Here is an 18744-nt window from a genome sequence, read left to right on the forward strand (position 1 = left end):
TGATTGGTTTTCTGATAACTCAAAACTCAGTTCTCAAAACTCATTATGTTTCTAATTTCCCCATACTCCAAGGACCAATAGTTAAGCATCTGTCTCATCGCCAAAGTGGTAGCTTCTTCAACTCGGCATAAGGATAATTTGTTTCTTCCTGGACCATAAGGGTTGAATTGTTGGTTTATGGGACTGAAGATGGGCTTGGAATTTCTTTGGAGAGGTAAAGGGTGGGTGCGATAAAGTGTTTGTAGCAAAATTAGTGTTTGAAATGACTGAAAGAATTGTATTTGGGCATTGAGTCTTTGGGCTTGGTGTGGTTAGACTTTGCGGACTTTGAGTATTTTAGATTTTGAGTGTGCTGAGTGTTTGGGCTTTGAGTGTATTTTGAGCGTGTGAACATGAGAGATTAATAAGGATTGGGCTCTTATCTTGATTTTTGAATTTCTTTCAACAAAAGTAATTCCAGTCACTAGACCTAGCAAAATTGGATGTTGGATTGAGACTGGTAACCTTGCATGAATCTAAAGAAAAATACTCAACTAAGATTTGAGATTTTTATCCCAAAGTAAAAACGGGTTGATTAGTGACCCAACTTTTTTTCTTTGTCGAGTTGGGTCAACTTATTTGACCCAACTTGTTTTTTTAAATTTTTTTTAATTAAAAATAAAATTATATAAGTAGATGATTACTCCAAATGTTAAACCATATAAAGGTAACATGATGTTAACCATCCAAAGGTATTTACACCCACCAAAAAATTTTATTTTTAGTTTGACCATGGGTCAACAAGATTCAGAGAAATTGAGTTTACAATATAAATTTTGAGAGTATCAAGTAGCTTATATTGAAACATTTCTACATCCTGAGTCGTGTTAAAAGGCTCAGCCCTCAAGTATAAATCCAAAATTCTACAATAAAATTCACAAGATCATTGCCATTGTTAGTTTTATTTGCTGTAAGTGAACCAACATTGTTTTTACTGTCTCTAAGTAGAACAAAGCTTATATTTGATTGGACGGGAGTCCAAGAAATATGCTGATGTTGTCAATACTCTTCAAATTTAACAGGTTGAACACCATGGGTCTTAACAGTTATATCTAGTACCATAGATCAAGCCTTTGGTACAACATTAACCATGAGAAATGGGCTAAAATTGTTGGATCGCCAATGTTTGTAGGTGAAAGTGAGTGAAACAATGGTAGAAGATTTACCACTATTTTGCAATAAAACCTTATCAGGATGCACTTATACTTTGATATCTTAAGCACGAACTATTATATCTAATGCAACCTGTAAATGAATCCAATATTGTTATGGATTCTAGTTAGCTTAATTAGTAAAAATTTTTATTGTTAAATTAGAAATTTGAATTTCAATCCCAATAATAAAAGAAAAAAAGAATAAAAAAAAACTTGAATCCAACAACATTAAATAGTACTGACGACATCTTAGTTAAGATCTTTGCTCTGTTATTACTATTGACATTACAAACAAAAAAGAAGAACAAGAAGAAAATTAGAGTTTGATATAGCTCCAATATAGTTCAAAAATGAAATAAAATCAAGATTCTCCCCATTTGGCTAAGAGTGACATGCAACAAGTTCCTAGAAGAAGTGTAAAACTGGCTCCAACTTGGAGCCTAAAATTGCTTAGCATTTTTTTGCTCATAAAATCAGCTGCAAGAAGATCAACAAATGCCATGTAAATTAAAATTCCAGCAGATGCTGATAAGAGAAGCCCTTGAACAATGAGTGCAGTTGGGCTATTCACATTGTACATTTTCGATATGCCTATGCCAACAGCTATTCCCGTTGGAGTGGTAAGGGAGAAGAATAGTACCATAATTGCCACAGTTCGATGGTTGAATTTCGCCTGCAGAAATCACATATTCTAATTAGCAATAACCACAATTTTCCCCCTCACCTTCCTGGACTCTGAAACTGCTTCCATTATGTGAAACTTTTAATTCATTGTCAAATTTTTATTTCTTAATCTTGATTTCAAATCTAAAAAGAGTATTGATAGGGGATAAAACCAACATGACGGTACCACCACATATGGTTAAAATTGTTACGATAGGGTGATGGGTGATTGGACCAAGTAGGACGGATGTGTAGTGGACGGACAGGTAGAATGGATGCACATAATTTCTCCTGTCGTTCTCCGGGCTACCTCAAATCACACTATATGATTAGGGCTGGCGTGGCCTTGATTGTAATTCACGCCAACGTGTATATGAAGAGTTCTTGCGCTACACGTTAAGCCTTGATTGAAAATTCATATAAGGAAAAGAGCTCTAAGAGATACAAAATTCCACGAGTCACTCTCCTAGAAGGAAAGGATTTCTTGACCAAGGCGAGAATCTCGGCCCTACGCTACTATATATACTCCAAAACCCTCACAAAGCAAGGTACGCACAATACTCTTAACTCTGGCATTCTAGGGTTGAAGAAAACAAGATTCTAACTTGACCTTCGGAGGGTTTTTGGCCGGCACCACACCGGTGCTCTCTTTTAGGTTCTCTATTTTCTTTTCGCAGGTATTGCTTTGGTCTGAGGAGTGCTTGCAACTCACTGGTGATTTTTTCGGCATCATCAGTTGGCGCCGTCTATGGGAAATAGAAAATCTTTTGATTGCTTCAGCCTTGCTCTATTCCTAAGACAAAGAGTTGCATGGTACTCACTTGATCGATGGCAACAAACAACAACCAAGGTGACGAACCGCACGCCACAGCTCTAGAGAGGCAAGTCCAAACGCTTGCGGCGGCGGTTGAGCGCCTCACCAAGTAGAATCATGATTTGGAAGAACAATTGCGACAAAGGACCGCACACCCAAGTGCACCAGAGGAAGACCAGGAGGGCGCTAGTCCGGAAGGAAGGAACGCAGAAAGACCTGAGGGCAGCAATGCTCCAACTAGACCCGAACGACAAGAAACCAATCGACCATCTGTCTCAGACACTTTGCCGACTCACATAGCCGCCGAAATGCAGGAGATGAGGGAACGCATGGATGTGATGATGAACGCCCTTAGAGGGCGGGTATCCAGCAACCTGGATGACCTAGTCCATAGAACGAATTCGCCTTTCACAGCGTTGGTGAATTCATGCCCCGTTCCTCCAAAGTTTCGCATGCCCCATGTGGAAAACTACGACGGATCCAAAGACCCGTTGGATCACTTGGAGTCTTTCAGAACCCTAATGCATCTTCAGAGAGTACCAGATGAAATCATGTGCAGGGCTTTTCTCACCACCTTGAAAGGGCCTGCGAGGGATTGGTACAGTAGGCTGACGCCTAATTCCATCGGCACTTTTAAGGAACTAGGCGCACAGTTCGTATCACACTTTATTGGAAGTCATCGACACAAGAGGTCTATTGCATGTATACTGAGTATTAAGCAGCGAGAAGACGAGACATTAAGGTCTTATATAGCCTGTTTTAACAAGGAATCCCTCTTGATAGATGAGGCAGATGACAAGATACTTGTGGCGGCATTCACGAACGGGCTACGAGAGGGTAAGTTCTTGTTCTCTCTATGCAAGAATGACCCAAAGACTATATCCGATGTATATTACAGGACGACGAAGTATATGAACGCGGAGGATGCCTTGCTGGCCAGAGATGACTATAAGCCAAGAAAAAGGGAAAGACAGGAAGATACGAAACCAGATAATGGATGAAAAATGGCAAGAACCAGAGATCGACGAGAAGACCGAAGATCCAAACCACCTTCGGGGAGGTTTACAAGTTTCACCCCCCTCACAACCCCAATTGACCAGGTGTTAATGCAAATTAAAGATGAAGGAACCTTGACGTTCCCGGGCAAGTTGAAGGGAGATCCGAACAAGAGACCAAGAGATAGATACTACCATTTTCATCGTGACCACGGCCATGATACGACGGACTGTTATGACCTGAAGCAACAGATCGAAGCCCTTATCAGGCAAGGAAGGTTGCAGAGGTTCGTGAGGAAGGAGAGAACGGATCAACCCCAGGAGCAGAATCCTAGACGGGAAAACGAATGTCCCAGACCACCGGTGGCAGACATACGGATGATAATAGGGGGCAGTACTTCAACGAGGTCGTCTAAAAAGGCCAGAAAGACCTATTTATGGACGGTACAAAGTGTCCAGTCGACGGGCTCTTCACTAGAAAGAACACGATGGAACGGCTTCAGTATCGAGTTTTCTGAAGAAGAGGCCCGGCGCCTTTACCACCCCCATGACGACGCGCTTGTGGTTAGTATACAGGTAGGAGACTTCAACGTCCACCGAGTTCTAGTGGACAACGGGAGCTCAGCAGACATCCTTTACTACCCCGCGTTCCAGCAGATGGGGATTGCTAAAGAGCGCCTGATCCCGGCATGCACGCCCCTCGTTGGCTTTGGAGGAACCCGGGTCCATCCTTTAGGATCCGTCACATTGGCGGTGACAGTAGGAGACTACCCGCAACAAATAACCAAGGATGTCTCCTTTCTAGTGGTTGATTGCTCCTCAGCGTATAATGCCATACTCGGACGACCCACTCTCAACGCATGGAAGGCCGTCACTTCTACCTACCATCTGATGATCAAGTTTCCCACTGAACACGGAGTTAGAGAACTACGCGGAAATCAGTTGGCTGCACGGGAATGTTACATGGCCATGATGGAGATGGATGACCATGTACAGGCAATGAACATCGAGGAACAGAGAACAGTAGCAGAACCTGTGGAGGAATTGGAGGAGGTACGACTGGATGATTCGAGGCCCGACCGGACCACCCGGATCGGAACCTCAGTTGACCAGACGGTCCGACATGCGCTCCTGTTATTCCTTAAAGAGAACCAAGACGTGTTTGCATGGAGCCATGACGACATGCCGGGAATAGATCCAACAATTATAGTTCACAAGTTGAACGTATCACTTTCTTTCCCTCCAGTTCGACAAAAGAAGCGTGTGTTCGCCCCCGAACGGGATCGAGCCGTGGCAGAGGAAGTACAGAAGCTACGAGAAGCAAACTTCATAAGGGAGGTGTATTACCCTGATTGGCTGGCCAACGTGGTAATGGTCAAGAAATCAAACGGGAAGTGGAGAATGTGTGTTGACTTCACGGATCTGAACAGAGCATGCCCTAAGGACAGTTACCCACTCCCGCGCATTGACACCTTAGTAGACTCCACCGCGAGACATGAATTGTTGAGCTTCATGGACGCCTTCTCGGGGTATAATCAAATTAAGTTGGATAAAGCTGATCAAGAGAAAACATCATTTGTGACAAGCCAGGGGCTTTTTTGCTACAAGGTGATGCCATTCAGGCTCAAGAACGCGGGAGCCACGTATCAACGATTAATGAACAAAATGTTCGTGCACCAAATTGGCAGAAATGTCCAGGTCTACGTGGATGATATGTTGGTGAAAAGCACAAAGGTGTCCGATCATCTGAGGGACCTCTAGGAGACATTCGACACTCTTCGGACGTATAAAATGAAGCTGAATCCAAGCAAATGCGCATTCAGAGTTACTGCTGGAAAATTCTTAGGATTCATGGTGTCCCAGCGGGGCATTGAAGTCAACCCAGAGAAAGTGAAAGCGATTATGGAGCTATCTCCTCCGAGGACGGTGAAGGAAGTGCAAAGCCTGACAAGGAAGATAGCAGCCTTAAATAGGTTCGTATCGAGAGCAACGGACAAGTGTCTCCCTTTCTTCAGAACGCTAAGGAGATCTTTCGAGTGGACGGACGAATGCCAAAGGGCATTTGAAGAGTTGAAGGCATATCTCTCTGCCCCGCCATTGCTTAGCCCGTCTATGCCGGGGGAGGAATTGTTCCTGTACCTTGCCGTCTCATCAGCAACGGTAAATGCAGCTCTCATCAGAGAGGAAGGGAAGATACAAAAGCCAGTGTACTTCATCAGTCGGGCGCTAAGAGGCGCAGAGGAGAGATACCCACGGATGGAGAAACTCGCTTTCGCTTTTGTAACTGCAGCTCGAAAACTCAAGCCCTATTTTCAAGCACATATCATAAAAGTCCTGATAGATCAGCCGTTGCGGAGAGCAATGAACAATCCTGAAACTGCTGGATGGATGGTTTTATGGGCTATCGAGCTGAGTGAGTACGATATCCAATACCAGCCACGAATGGCTGTGAAAGGACAAGTACTGGCAGACTTCATCGCGGAATTCACTACACCTGAGGAGCAGGGGGCAGAAGAGACGCCCACATGGAGAATTCACACAGATGGATCCTCCAATAAGCATGCGGGAGGAATCGGGGTCGTACTCCACACCCCGGAAGGAGATAAGATTGAGTGCATGATCCGTCTGGAGTTCCCCACTACAAATAACGAAGCAGAGTATGAGGCCCTAGTGGCAGGGTTGGAGCTTGTGATAGCGGTTGTGGCCAGGAAGGCGGTAGTCTACTCCGATTCTTAAATCGTAGCCAGTCAAGTTAATGGGGGCTATGATTGTAGGAATGAACGAATGAGAAGGTACCTCGGAGAGGTGAAGGGTCGAATGAGTGACCTCCAATTCACGATAGCTCAGATCCCAAGAGAAGAGAACCAAGAGGTGGACCGACTCGCAAAGGCTGCTTCGGCCGAACCTATGATCACCCCAAAACAGGTATTGTCCTTCGTCCAACATTCATCACTATTAGATAACGTTCGAATGCAGGAAGTAGGCACCAAAGACGACTGGACAGCTCCAATCGTGACGTACCTCAAGAACGGCAAGCTGCTAGATAACAAAGAAGATGCAAGGAAATTGAAGGTTAAGGCTGCTCGATTCATCTTGATTAAAGACGTACTCTACAAAAGAGGATTCTCCCGACCATATCTAAGATGCCTTGGTCGTGAGGAAGCTGACTACGTGATGAGGGAAGTTCATGAAGGAATTTGTGGAAACCATTCGGGATCAAGGTCTCTGGTCCACAAGCTACTCCGAACAGGATATTACTGGCCGACAATGCAAAAGGATGCCCATATATACGTTAGAGCCTACGATAAGTGTCAACGGTTTGACAATCTCATTAGACGGCCAACAGAGGAGCTCACACCTATGACGGCTCCGTGGCCGTTCGCACAATGGGGATTGGACATCATGAGTCCATTTCCAATAGCAGCAAGACAACTGAAGTTCTTAGTGGTTGGTATTGACTACTTCACCAAGTGGGTGGAAGCAGAAGCTCTTGCTACTATCACGGAGAAAAACATTCGCAGCTTTGTATGGAGAAGTATAATTTGCCGATATGGGATTCTAAGAGTGCTCGTTTCAGACAACGGGAAGCAATTCGACAACGATGCATTCCGGGACTTCTGTTCTCAGCTAGGAATCAAAAATCACTACTCGTCACCCGCCCACCCACAGGCCAACGGACAAGTTGAGGTCACGAACCGATCCTTGTTAAAGATTATCAAGACCCGGCTTGAGGGGGCAAAGGGTATATGGCCGGACGTACTACCAAGTGTTCTGTGGGCGTACCGAACAACAGCAAGAACGCCAACAAGAGAGACACTGTTTCGATTGGCGTATGGTACTGAGGCTCTCATACCGGCAGAAGTGGGACTAATGAGCTACCGCGTGGAAAGCTATGACGAGAGCAAGAATAATGAAGCGTTGCGTCTAGAGCTTGACCTTGTGGATGAGCTCAGGGCAGCAGCAGCACAGAGGCTGGCACGGTACCAGGACATGATGGCAAAACACTACAACTCCAAGGTCTGGCACCAGGACTTCAAGGTGGGAGATCTGGTATTACGAAAAGTGGTTGGCGCGACGAAGGATGCATCCCATGGAAAGCTGGGTCCTAACTGGGAAGGTTCATACTGAATTATCTCATGGCATAGGAAAGGAACGTACTACTTGGAGACGTTAGACGGAAGAAAGTTGGGCCATCCCTGGAACACAGAGCACCTAAAGAAGTACTACCAGTAGTGCGGCAGTCATAAGACAATGTTTACCACCTTATTTTCGATTTAATTTTAAGCATTCATAGTTTTTACTTATTAGAACCTAAGTTTTTTTCCATAAACAATTTGGTCTGTTGAACTGATATAGTGAGAGGAATTTTTATTTAGAAAATATGAAGTGCATGGTGTTGAAAATTCTACAAGTCCACAAAGTGGACGGATCACCCAAAGGGATAAAAACCTACAAGTCCACAAAGTGGACGGATCATCCCAAAGGGATAAAAACCTACAAGTCCACAAAGTGGACGGATCACCTAAAGGGTGAAGAGTCTACAAAGTCCACGAGTGCACGGATCATCCAAAGGATGAAAATTCTACGAGTCCACAAAGTGGACGGATCATCCAAAGGATGAAAATTCTACGAGTCCACAAAGTGGACGGATCATCCAAAGGATGAAACTCTATTAATCCACGAAGTGGACGAATCCTCCCAAAGGTGAAAGATTGTACGTCCGCAAAGTGGAAGGATCACATAAAGAACATCGAAATGTGCTAAGTCCATACCATGGACGGATCAACTAAGAGCATACAAGTAGGCCAAATAAAAAAGGCAAAAATTCGATGAAAGTGGACGGATAGTCCGAAACATACAGATACAATAGAGTTCAATAATAAAAAGTCTGATACTTGGTTGAAAAAGTTAAATAAAAGACAAAAAATAAAGTTGTTTCCTATGACCATAGTTTACATCAGTCATTAATTGTGACGGTCTCTTCAAGGCCTTCAGGCAATGGCTGGTGAGAATCGACGACGGTGGCTTCTTCGGCGGCTTTAGCGACCCCGTCATCACCTGGAACCTCGCCAAAGAGTTCCTCCGTCCCTTCAGAGTCGACGGGGTGAGCAGGGGTTCGGGCCTCAGCATCTATGGTTATGTGAGCTAAGTCCAGGTCAGGGAATGATGCCTTCACCTGACGGATGCAGTCATCGAACCTGTCACTAAAAGAAGAACCGAGCTCCATCAGAAGCGCGTCGGAGTCACGATACTCTCTGATGGCATCAACCTTAGCTTGACGGATATTGTCGTCATGAGCTTTCACCGTCTCCCTAAGCAGCTCCACCTCCTTTTCTAAGTTCTCCCGAGCCTGCTCGGAGAGCGTAAGCTTCTGCTCATGACGGACCCTTCACAACTTCAGCTCGTCCAATTCTTCTGCCGTTGCCTTGGCCTTTGCACGTACTCATTCAAGGGCTCTCTCTTGGGCCGAGCAACGGTTTGACAAGCCCTTGGCCATCAGCACACCCTGCAACAGTTCGGATAGAAATGAGTTCAAGGCGGAAAAGAATGAGACGGAGTCAAAATGACCAAATGAACCTATGACGGACACTAACCTGAGCTAAGCTGTACAGACATGTCTCACCCATGGTTTCGGTGGCATGATTTCCAAGGTCTTCGTAGTCCTCATCAGATATAATGGAACCAATACGACGAAGCACATATTGGGGGTCTTCACGAAGCAGGACGGGGGGCTTCTCCTTTACGAGGTCCGGGTTGGTCATCAGGCCCTTACCCTTGCCAATCCCAAGCTTGGGAGGCGGTTTCACCATGCCGGACCCTTGACCAACAGGTAGACCCATCACAAGTTTCTGTTTTTTGGAGTGACGGTCCCAGCTCTCAGAAGATGGTCTTTTCGGGGCCGTCTGTGACGGATCCTTCTTTGAAGCGTCGCCCCCTTGCTTCTTTTTTGCCGCCTGCTGTTTGATGATAGCCCGTCTCCTGGCGTCGTCCATTTCTACAAAAGAAGACGGTTAAAAAAGGAACTACATAAAGCCAAAAATCGACGGAAGGATTCCAGAACTTACGTTTGTGTATACCTGCGTCGTATCGGCGGGCGACGAATGTAGGTTCAGGACCGTCACAATACTAATGTAACGTATCCAATGTGACGAGCTTCGACCAGGTCCTTTAAGACAACTTAGTCTTTTGAAAAATTTTCTCCAGAAAGCCAAACTGTTCAGTTGAGATAGGTGGACGGTCCCTCGCTGCAAAAAAAAAAAAAAAAAAAAATGTTAAGAGTAAACTCATAAAACATGGATGACGGTTGATAAGTGGACGGACTCGTACCAGACGGGGGCATTATCCCCCATGTTTTATCTACCGGCATGTAGTCGTCGTCACCTGGACGACACATCCAGCTATCCCCTCGAAGGAAGAAGTAACGACCCTTCCAGTTACGATTTGAGTCCGGGGTCTTGGACACCAGCCTAAGTATCGGACTCCTCGGCACAAAGCTGTACATGCCCTTTGACTTTGTAATTTTAGACGGATGGTAGCAATGGAAAAATTCCTCCACCGTTAATCGTCTGGCCCTGTCGGACATCACACTGTACAATACTTCGACGCTCAGGAAAACCCTCCATGCGTTCGGAGATATCTGGGTGACGGCAAGACCCAAGAATTGGAGGAGACGACGATGCAATGCACTTAGGGGGAAACAGAGACCAGCTTTTAGCATTTGCTCGTAGACCCCGACGTCTTCGAGACCGTAGTAATAGCATTTTTCTGTTTTGAATGGTAGACGGATGGATATGGTGTCTGGTATTTGGTACTTTTGCCTTAGTGTGTTGAAGTGCGCTGGCTTGATGGTTGACACAAAGTCATTCACCGTCCACAAAAGGAGCATGACGAACTCCCTGAAGCCGTCAGGGCCAATGACGGATTGGACTGGGGGGTCGACACTGTCCAGGTTGTCAGTCGAGTCATACTCTGACCCGTCCCTATCCTGCCCTTCATCTTCCTCATGGGAAGGAGAGCTAGCCGACGGTTCCCTCTCCCCGCTAGAGGTGTCTTGGTCTGCTTGACCTGACGAGAACACCTCTTCGTAACCCGCTCCCTCACGGGCATAAGACTGACTGCTTGACGCCTCACTAGACATCTGACACCTACATATGACGGGTAAAGGAAGCCTAAGGCTCTAGATTTATACCGACGACGGGACCAACAAGAAAAATAAGGAATGAAACATTGTATAAGAATAGCTTACAAGCAGACGATGAGAAAAACTTACAAGCAGACGGCGAGAAGCGCACGACGGAGAAGTTATCAGTACGTTGTTTTCCGGTTTCCAAAGGAGACGGTTACTCTCTGAAAAGGTTGACGGTTGCGCTCTGAACAGAAAATTTTCTAAAAAGTGTAAAAGTGAATACGATGGGTGGTATATATATAGAGGGAACGGCGCGGTAAACGAAGGGACGCCTCGATTCCAGCAAACAACCATTAAAATCCACCCACGTGTCCCTGAGCATTTATGACAGCATTCCAGCCTGTCCGTCAGAAATTATAACCGTCATTCCATGAGACCGCTTGGGCGAGATGACGGTATCATGGAATGAGGGGGCAACTGATAGGGGATAAAACCAACATGACGGTACCACCACATATGGTTAAAATTGTTACTATAGGGTGACGGGTGATTGGACCAAGTAGGACGGATGCGTAGTGGACGGACAGGTAGAATGGATGCACATAATTTCTCCCGTCGTTCTTCGGGCTACCTCAAATCACACTATATGATTAGGGCTGACATGGCCTTGATTGTAATTCACGCCAACGTGTATATGAAGAGTTCTTGCGCTACACGTTAAGCCTTGATTGAAAATTCATATAAGGAAAAGAGCTCTAAGAGATACAAAATTCCACGAGTCACTCTTCTAGAAGGAAAGGATTTCTTGACCAAGGCGAGAATCTCGGCCCTACGCTACTATATATACTCCAAAACCCTCACAAAGCAAGGTACGCACAATACTCTTAACTCTGGCATTCTAGGGTTGAAGAAAACAACATTCTAACTTGACATTCGGAGGGTTTTTGGCCGGCACCACACCGGTGCTCTCTTTTAGGTTCTCTATTTTCTTTTCGCAGTTATTGCTTTGGTCTGAGGAGTGCTTGCAACTCATTGGTGATTTTTTCGGCATCATCAAGTATCTAAGTACAATCTAGATTTTTTTAAAAAGCCTTAAATGTGCATCATCTTTAACATTTCTGGGTAGTTTTATTTCCCTTGATTTTTCAAATGAACAACTTAGCGTTGCCTAGAATCTAAAATTACTTTTTAAATTTTAAATTTTTATTTTTTTTTATCCTTGATGGTATCCAAGACTCCAAGTTGTTAGAAATCAAACTCACTCCAACTTGACATTAAATTTAAAAAGCCATGAAATTATTATTATTATTATTTTTTTTTTTTGACAATAGAGGGTATTCAAACTTCTTCGAGTACTTGACTATTCTCTTGGGTGAATATAGTCCCTCCAATCCACACACGCTAAGTTACTATGTTTCGTTATTAGTAAAAGATTCACATAATTGTTAGGAATGATTTATTTATAAAGGCTAAATTGCAAACTACACTTTTAAAGTTTGGGGTGTTTGAATTTACACCCTGAAGTTTTAGAACTTGAATTTACCCCTCAAATTTTATTCTATTTGCATCAGCAGCCTCTTAGTCCATATTTTCTAAGTATTACATAAGCTTGTCATGCGTGTTTAGTTTTTCAACTAAAATGATGCCATATCATTTTTGTAGCTTAAAAATTTTAAATAATTAAAAATGAGATGGCATAATAAAAGTTTACATAGTATCATTTTATTGGATGAACTAGACACGTGTAGCAAGCTTATGTAGCACATAACAAAAAATATGAATAAATATGTTACTGATGCAAATGAATTAGAATTTCATGAGAGTAAAATTTAAATTATGAAATTTCACAGAATAAAATTCCAGCACCTCCAAATAGAGGTATAGTTTGCAATTTAGTTGTTTCTAAATAGCTTGAGATTCAGTCCACTTGAATCAGTTGAATGATTCGACCTGAGGTGGACTTGATAGGAAGTATGGATAAGTATTAAGGCGTAAAACTAAGTTGTCTTGATATCATATAACCATAAGTTGCATGTACGATTAGAACTTCTCGAGGGATATTACGGGGTGTTTGGTTTGTGTTTTCGAACAACCATTTTCAGTTTTTAAACAACATTACATGTATATTTACACATTTTTTAACCCACATGTATTTCCACAAATATTTTCAAACAACAATTTTCAATTTTTAAACACATTTACCAAACAGGCCCTAGTTAGCTGGTTATGGCGCAAAACATGAGAACACAGAGAATACGAGCCCATCGAATTGCATGTGACCTATAACACTCGTATATACATACAAAGAAGCAATATGAGACAATGCAAACAAATTATAAAGATTCTGCATATTTGTAAGTTTGATATAGAAAAAAAAAGATACGCAAAATTTTATTTATTTACTATATTTTAAGTTTTCTCTTTCCAATACACACACGGAAAGATGAGAGAAGGTTTTAAAGAAACTTACAGTTGTGTATATCCAAAAGAGCCCAGCTCTTGAATATATAGCACAAGCTTTAAACCTCTTTTAATTCTCATTCATTTTCTAATGTGGGATTAACCCATTATTTTTTCCAACATTTGGTATAACCATATAAGTACTCAACCCAACATAGCTACAAAATTTAATAATATGCATGCTTAGCATTTTCAATTTGAAAATTGTGCTTTTATGAATAAGAAAAGAGAACTCTTCCTCATTAATTTGAAAGAGACATGGTCATCGTAAATGTGATTGAACAATAGTGTCATTTCATGTCCATTTTCTTTTTCTAAGCTATTTTGTTTGAGAGTACCTGAGAGATGCATCCGCCAAGTCCCATACCCTCAAAAAGCTGATGGAAACTCAATGCTGCTACCAGAGGCTTGATTGTCTTTGTACTTTCAGAAGCACCAAGCGATATTCCAATAATCACTGAATGGACCACGATCCCCAATTCCAAAACCTATACAGTCTCCGTGTATAAAAAAATTGTTATTCTTTTAATCTATACTAATTAATTTTTGGTATAAATGAAATTTGAAACTAAGTCTACTATAGTAGACCTTATCAACTGAGTTAAATGAATCTCACTAAAAAAATCATGCTTTAAAGTCAATATTATTGCATATAATAGTATCTGTAACTTACGATAACAAAAAGATTAAGGTGAGCATGGGGCCCCTACCACCACGATATTCACACTAGTCTTTCTTGTGTTCTTTATTTATTTATTTATTTTTTATATAGAAGATAGAAATTTTATTATAACTTAATCTAAGTGTATATGTTTGTGAAAACTCATTCCTGAAGATTTGAATCCCGGTCTTTGCCCCCCACACCCCACAAGCACTTATATTTGAGGAGTGACCATCGCACCAAAGATGTTCTCTATTGTTAGACTTAGAGACATGGCGGCTAGAAGAGACATGTTCGTTAGAAAAGTAGGTAGGTTCCTCTCAACTCAAAAAAAAAAAAAAAGGGTACGTCTGTCAATTTTATTATATATAAATAGTAATTAAAGTGATTGATGTCACATTAATAATAAAATATAAATAAAACTTTTAATTAGTCTCTATTATCTCTATTTTGTGTTTTTTTTTTTTTGAGAGAGTCTATTATGTGTTTAAATGTTTTTTTTTTATACAAGATAGAATTTTTACTCTAACCTAATTTAAGTGTATATGTGTGTGAAGCTCTTTCCTGAAGACTTGAACTCCGGCCTTTGCCCCCCCCACACCCCACAAGCACTTATACCTGTGGAGTGACCATCGCACCAAGGGTGTGCGGTGGTTGTTTAAATGTTAATATACCACAGTTTTATATAATAAAATGTGTAGTCTATATTAAGTACTCTTTTAGAAGAATATATTAAGTATTTAAATGAAATTATTATGAGAGTTCTAAAGTGGCTTAGGATTAGGATTATCATTAATGGGTTGGATTGATGTCTCTTATTTGTAGTATGGTTCAGCATTGCTCTAAATAGGTGTGTATTTGTTTCTTTTAAAAAAATAAAAGGTCCTCACGTTTATATAAGTGTACATACCCTGTTACAAAAAAATTCCTCCATAAAAATTCATTTACAATTTGTCCTTAACTCGTCTACATTAATGAGAACATTATCATTTATCAATTCAATGTTTTATACTGTTTTGCCCAAAAAAAGGAAGAGCAAAATGTTTGCTGGTTGTTCTATGGATATATGAAAGTTGACTATAGTAAAAGTTATAGTGAGGATCATATTTAAATTTCCTCTCTATTGTTATAAGTTGTAACTATCGAAGTAAAAAAAAAAAAAAACTAGGGTCATAAATGCCAAAAAATATAGGCATTGTGATTTTCTCTGTCCTTTTCTTTACGAGGAGAATGAGAAGGGTTTAAATTATTTTTTTCATTGCTGTAATTATCCGAAAAAAAGCAAAAAAAAAAGGCCGTAATTTACCTGAGATATTATGCGATGCCGAACAAGATCAGATGAATTTGACTCCTCTAATACAGATATAGAACCATGTACATGAGCTGCAAAAGCTTCCATCAACAAAGTCCCAATGGCTGACACCATTGCCACAAAACCCATAAAGGGAAACTTTCCCCACGGATTTTCACTAAGGCAAGGGCTGTTTAAACTTTGATAAGCATCAGGAAGTACATGAACGAACCCGGTTGCTAAGATTATCCCGGCTGCAAAGGCCTTAATAAGGAAATAAATGTCTTTCTCTGGGTTTAAAAATCTAAATCTCTTTACCAAAAATGGAAGACTAACTCCTAATGCACTAGCAAGTAGGATTGAAGCTATGGAAACTAGTTTGTATTTGAGTGCCTCGGATATGTTTCCATCTTCTTCTTGGGACTCACATGTGCACTTTGAAGAGACTTGGATAGGGCCAACAAGAAGAATAAGAGTAAAGATGGTTAAGAATTTGGTCATTGCTTTGGATGTGTATTATATGTGATTATGAAAAAAGTAAGGAGAAAAAACTTTAGCTATGGTGAGGCTGTGTTTTGAGAAATTATTGGTGCTCTTATATATAAAATGCGGTTAACAATTCTTGGAATTCCTTTGAGAGAGAGAGAGAGAGAGAGATACCATTAATTTGTCATCTTAAGTTGGCTTTACTAACTAGGGGAGGGGACATCACTTCTATCTTTTTTGTTTTTTTAAGCAATAAATTTTAACCTATAGTTTTCGTTCAATGATGGTTGATTTTTATCATTAGGTTAAGATATAGATTAATTTTTGTTATATGTGGGATTTGAACAAAGATCTTTTATTCACTAACAAATAATGGCGCTATTAAGTGTGGTATTGTATATATTAATTAAGTTGATAACCAATTTGTTTTTGTTATATGTGGATTCGATCCAGAATCTCTTACTCTTATATGGACCAATGATGGTGCTATAAAGTGTGGTACGTTTTCATTGATTAAGCTGGTATGGATAGCAAAGCATCATAGATGTATCGTTAAAGACAAACTATTAGATGACAAGCTTATAATCAAACTTTATTGTGCTGGACCGCCACAGCGATTCTTACCACGAGAAATCAGGTAGAACCTACAAGGGCCCATGATCATTTCAGTTTTTTTTTTCCTCTGCCAAGTTTTGGCCTTTACAATTTCATTAAGTGAGTGTATTTCCTTATCTCAACTCCCTTCTCTTATATATATGTGTGTGTATTTCTCAAAAAAACAAAAAAAAAATTGAAAGATACACTTATAAATATCTTTGTTAATTGTCTTTTTACACTGAAGAACCATCAATTGAAACCCATAAGATCCTTTTCTTTACGAAAGCATTGATTTTATAATATTAATTTAACAGAAAATAGTTATTTGTCATCAATAATGATTTAGAAGATAATATATATTTTTTTTTTAGTATGACGAAAGGCTCGAAGAGTTCATGAAGAGTCAAATTTAATGTTACAAATTCTATCTAGCACATCGATCTTTCCAACCAACGTTTCTCAACAAATTGTGGGAATAGACCAAACCTATAGCCACGTTTTCAAAAATGTGGCTATAGTTCCAGCCAAATAATACTTTCTGAGAGGATGGCATGTACAGCCGAATAAATATTTTTTAACAAAGGAGGGGCTATAGCCGCGTTTACTAGAAACGCAAACGCGGCTATAGTCCTAACCTACAGCCGCATGTTATAAAAAACGTGGCTTTAGACATAACCTATAGTCCTGTTTTAAAAAAAGCAGCTATAGGTAAGGTCTATAGCCGCGTTTGTATGTGTCTTTAGTTGCGTTTTTTAAGGGCCTATAGCCGTATTTCTGAAAATGCGGTCATAGGTCCAGCCAAATATTTTTTTTTTTATAAAGATGGGACTATAGCTGCGTTTTTTATAGAACGTGGCTTTAGACATAACACAAAAAACAAAATGACGAATATATTTTTTTAAACGAAGGGCTATAGGTAACAGGGGAAATGCACACTTCGCATGAGATTTGAGCGAGCTAAAATATATTTTTTAAGGGAGGACCTATAGCCGCGTTTTTTTAAAACGCGGCTATAGGTAACACAAAAAACAAAAAAGGGACATGCTGAGATATGTTGCCGAATAAAATATTATATTTTCTAACAAAGTAGGACCTGTAGCCGCGTTTTTAAAAATGCGGCTATAGGTCTTCCTTTTTGAAAAATAAAAATGTTATGACCTGACCCCCCACCTACCCCATTTGCTCCCTACTACTCAATTCGAAAATATCTCATCTTTTCTCTTTGTGCCCGGTGTTCTTCTCTTATTTTCTTTTTCTCTCAACACAACACAACGGATTCTTTTCATTTTTCCGGCAAGGATGACCGGAAATCTTCATTGGAAAAGCTAAGGTTCACTCATCTCTACTATTTGAGGTAAAAAATTTCTAATCTTCTTATGGGTATTATACTTTTGCTAGAGCTTATTTTTTATCTAAGCTTTATGAGCATTGAGAGTAATATTTATGTGTTTATATGTATGGGTTTTACGTTGGTGGAATTATTTGATTTTGAATTTTTTGGATATGTGCTTGAATTTGTGCTATTGTGTTGCTGATATTGTGCTTATGTTTAAATGGGTTTGTGTTCCTTGAATGGAATTAGTATTAGATTTGGGTTGGTTTTGTTGAATGAGAGGAGATTCATGGGTTTGTGTTATTATAATTTGGAGCATGTTATGTTTGTATTATGAGGATATTGTGTTTGATTTTGAATTTTCTAGGTGTGTTTGTATTGTGGGTATGTTGTGTTTGATTTTAAATTTTTTGGGTTTGTGTTTGATTTTGAATTTTCTAGGTTTGTGATTAATTTTGAATTTTTTTTGTTTGAATTTTGAATTTTTTGGGGAAAAAAAAAACCCAGAATTTTTTTTTTGTTTTTAATAAAACCTATAGCCGCGGTTATAAACGCAGCTCAAAGTGGGTTTGTAGCCGCATTTTTAAAAAACCCAGCTATAGGTCTTAGACTATAGCCATGGTTAAAAACGCGGCTTTAGGCCTGACCTTTAGCCGCGGTTATAAAAACGCGGCTACAGACCCGCAGGGGCTGTTGCTGCGCCACTTAGGCCTAGGTTGTAAACGGGGCTATAGCCTATAGCTGCGTTTTTGGGGTCTATAGACCCCGTTTTAAAGATTGACAAATCATTACCCAAGCTTTTTGCTACACGATTGATGATGATTTCGGCTTTATCATTACATGACGCATCTGTAGTTGATACTTCAAGAGAGCTTGGAAGAATTCATATGCTTGTGTACAACAAATGGCTCTCTAAAAGTCTCTAAAGATGTTCCCTAGGGTTGCTTTTATACCTTGGCTTGAGAACCACAAAACCCTAGCTTTGCGACAACTATTGAAACAAACAAGAAAATTAAATCAAAACAAGATTCTAACTCAATGGGTCCAAATAAATGATTTACGGAAGATCAAGATGGAGTTGAGATTCTAGAAAGTTTGGTTTTACTGATCTTGAAGATTTGATTT

The 18744-nt window shown here is 40.6% G+C and overlaps 1 protein-coding gene across 1 annotated transcript; it reads right to left on the reverse strand.

Annotated features, from left to right (window-relative positions):
- Window positions 1-1499: 1499 nt before the first annotated feature.
- LOC142643768 (zinc transporter 5-like) lies at window positions 1500-15758 on the reverse strand. Its single transcript, XM_075818484.1, has 3 exons — window positions 15219-15758; window positions 13590-13739; window positions 1500-1866 (listed from the first exon to the last, which is right to left on the reverse strand). Exons 1-3 carry the CDS (start codon window positions 15702-15704, stop codon window positions 1555-1557), a joined length of 948 nt encoding a protein of 315 aa, XP_075674599.1. The 5' UTR covers window positions 15705-15758; the 3' UTR covers window positions 1500-1554.
- Window positions 15759-18744: the final 2986 nt, after the last annotated feature.

This window comes from Castanea sativa, chromosome 7 (assembly GCF_040712315.1).
Source record: "Castanea sativa cultivar Marrone di Chiusa Pesio chromosome 7, ASM4071231v1".
Classification (NCBI taxonomy): Eukaryota; Viridiplantae; Streptophyta; class Magnoliopsida; order Fagales; family Fagaceae; genus Castanea; species Castanea sativa.

Excerpts from the sequence above, each read along its gene's own strand:
- LOC142643768 (XM_075818484.1), bottom strand. The coding sequence starts at position 15,704 with ATGACCAAATTCTTAACCATCTTTACTCTTATTCTTCTTGTTGGCCCT. Across the intron at positions 13,740-15,218 it reads GGCATCGCATAATATCTCAG|GTTTTGGAATTGGGGATCGT; the intron begins GTAAATTACGGC and ends GAGACTGTATAG. Across the intron at positions 1,867-13,589 it reads TTGGCGGATGCATCTCTCAG|GCGAAATTCAACCATCGAAC; the intron begins GTACTCTCAAAC and ends TGATTTCTGCAG.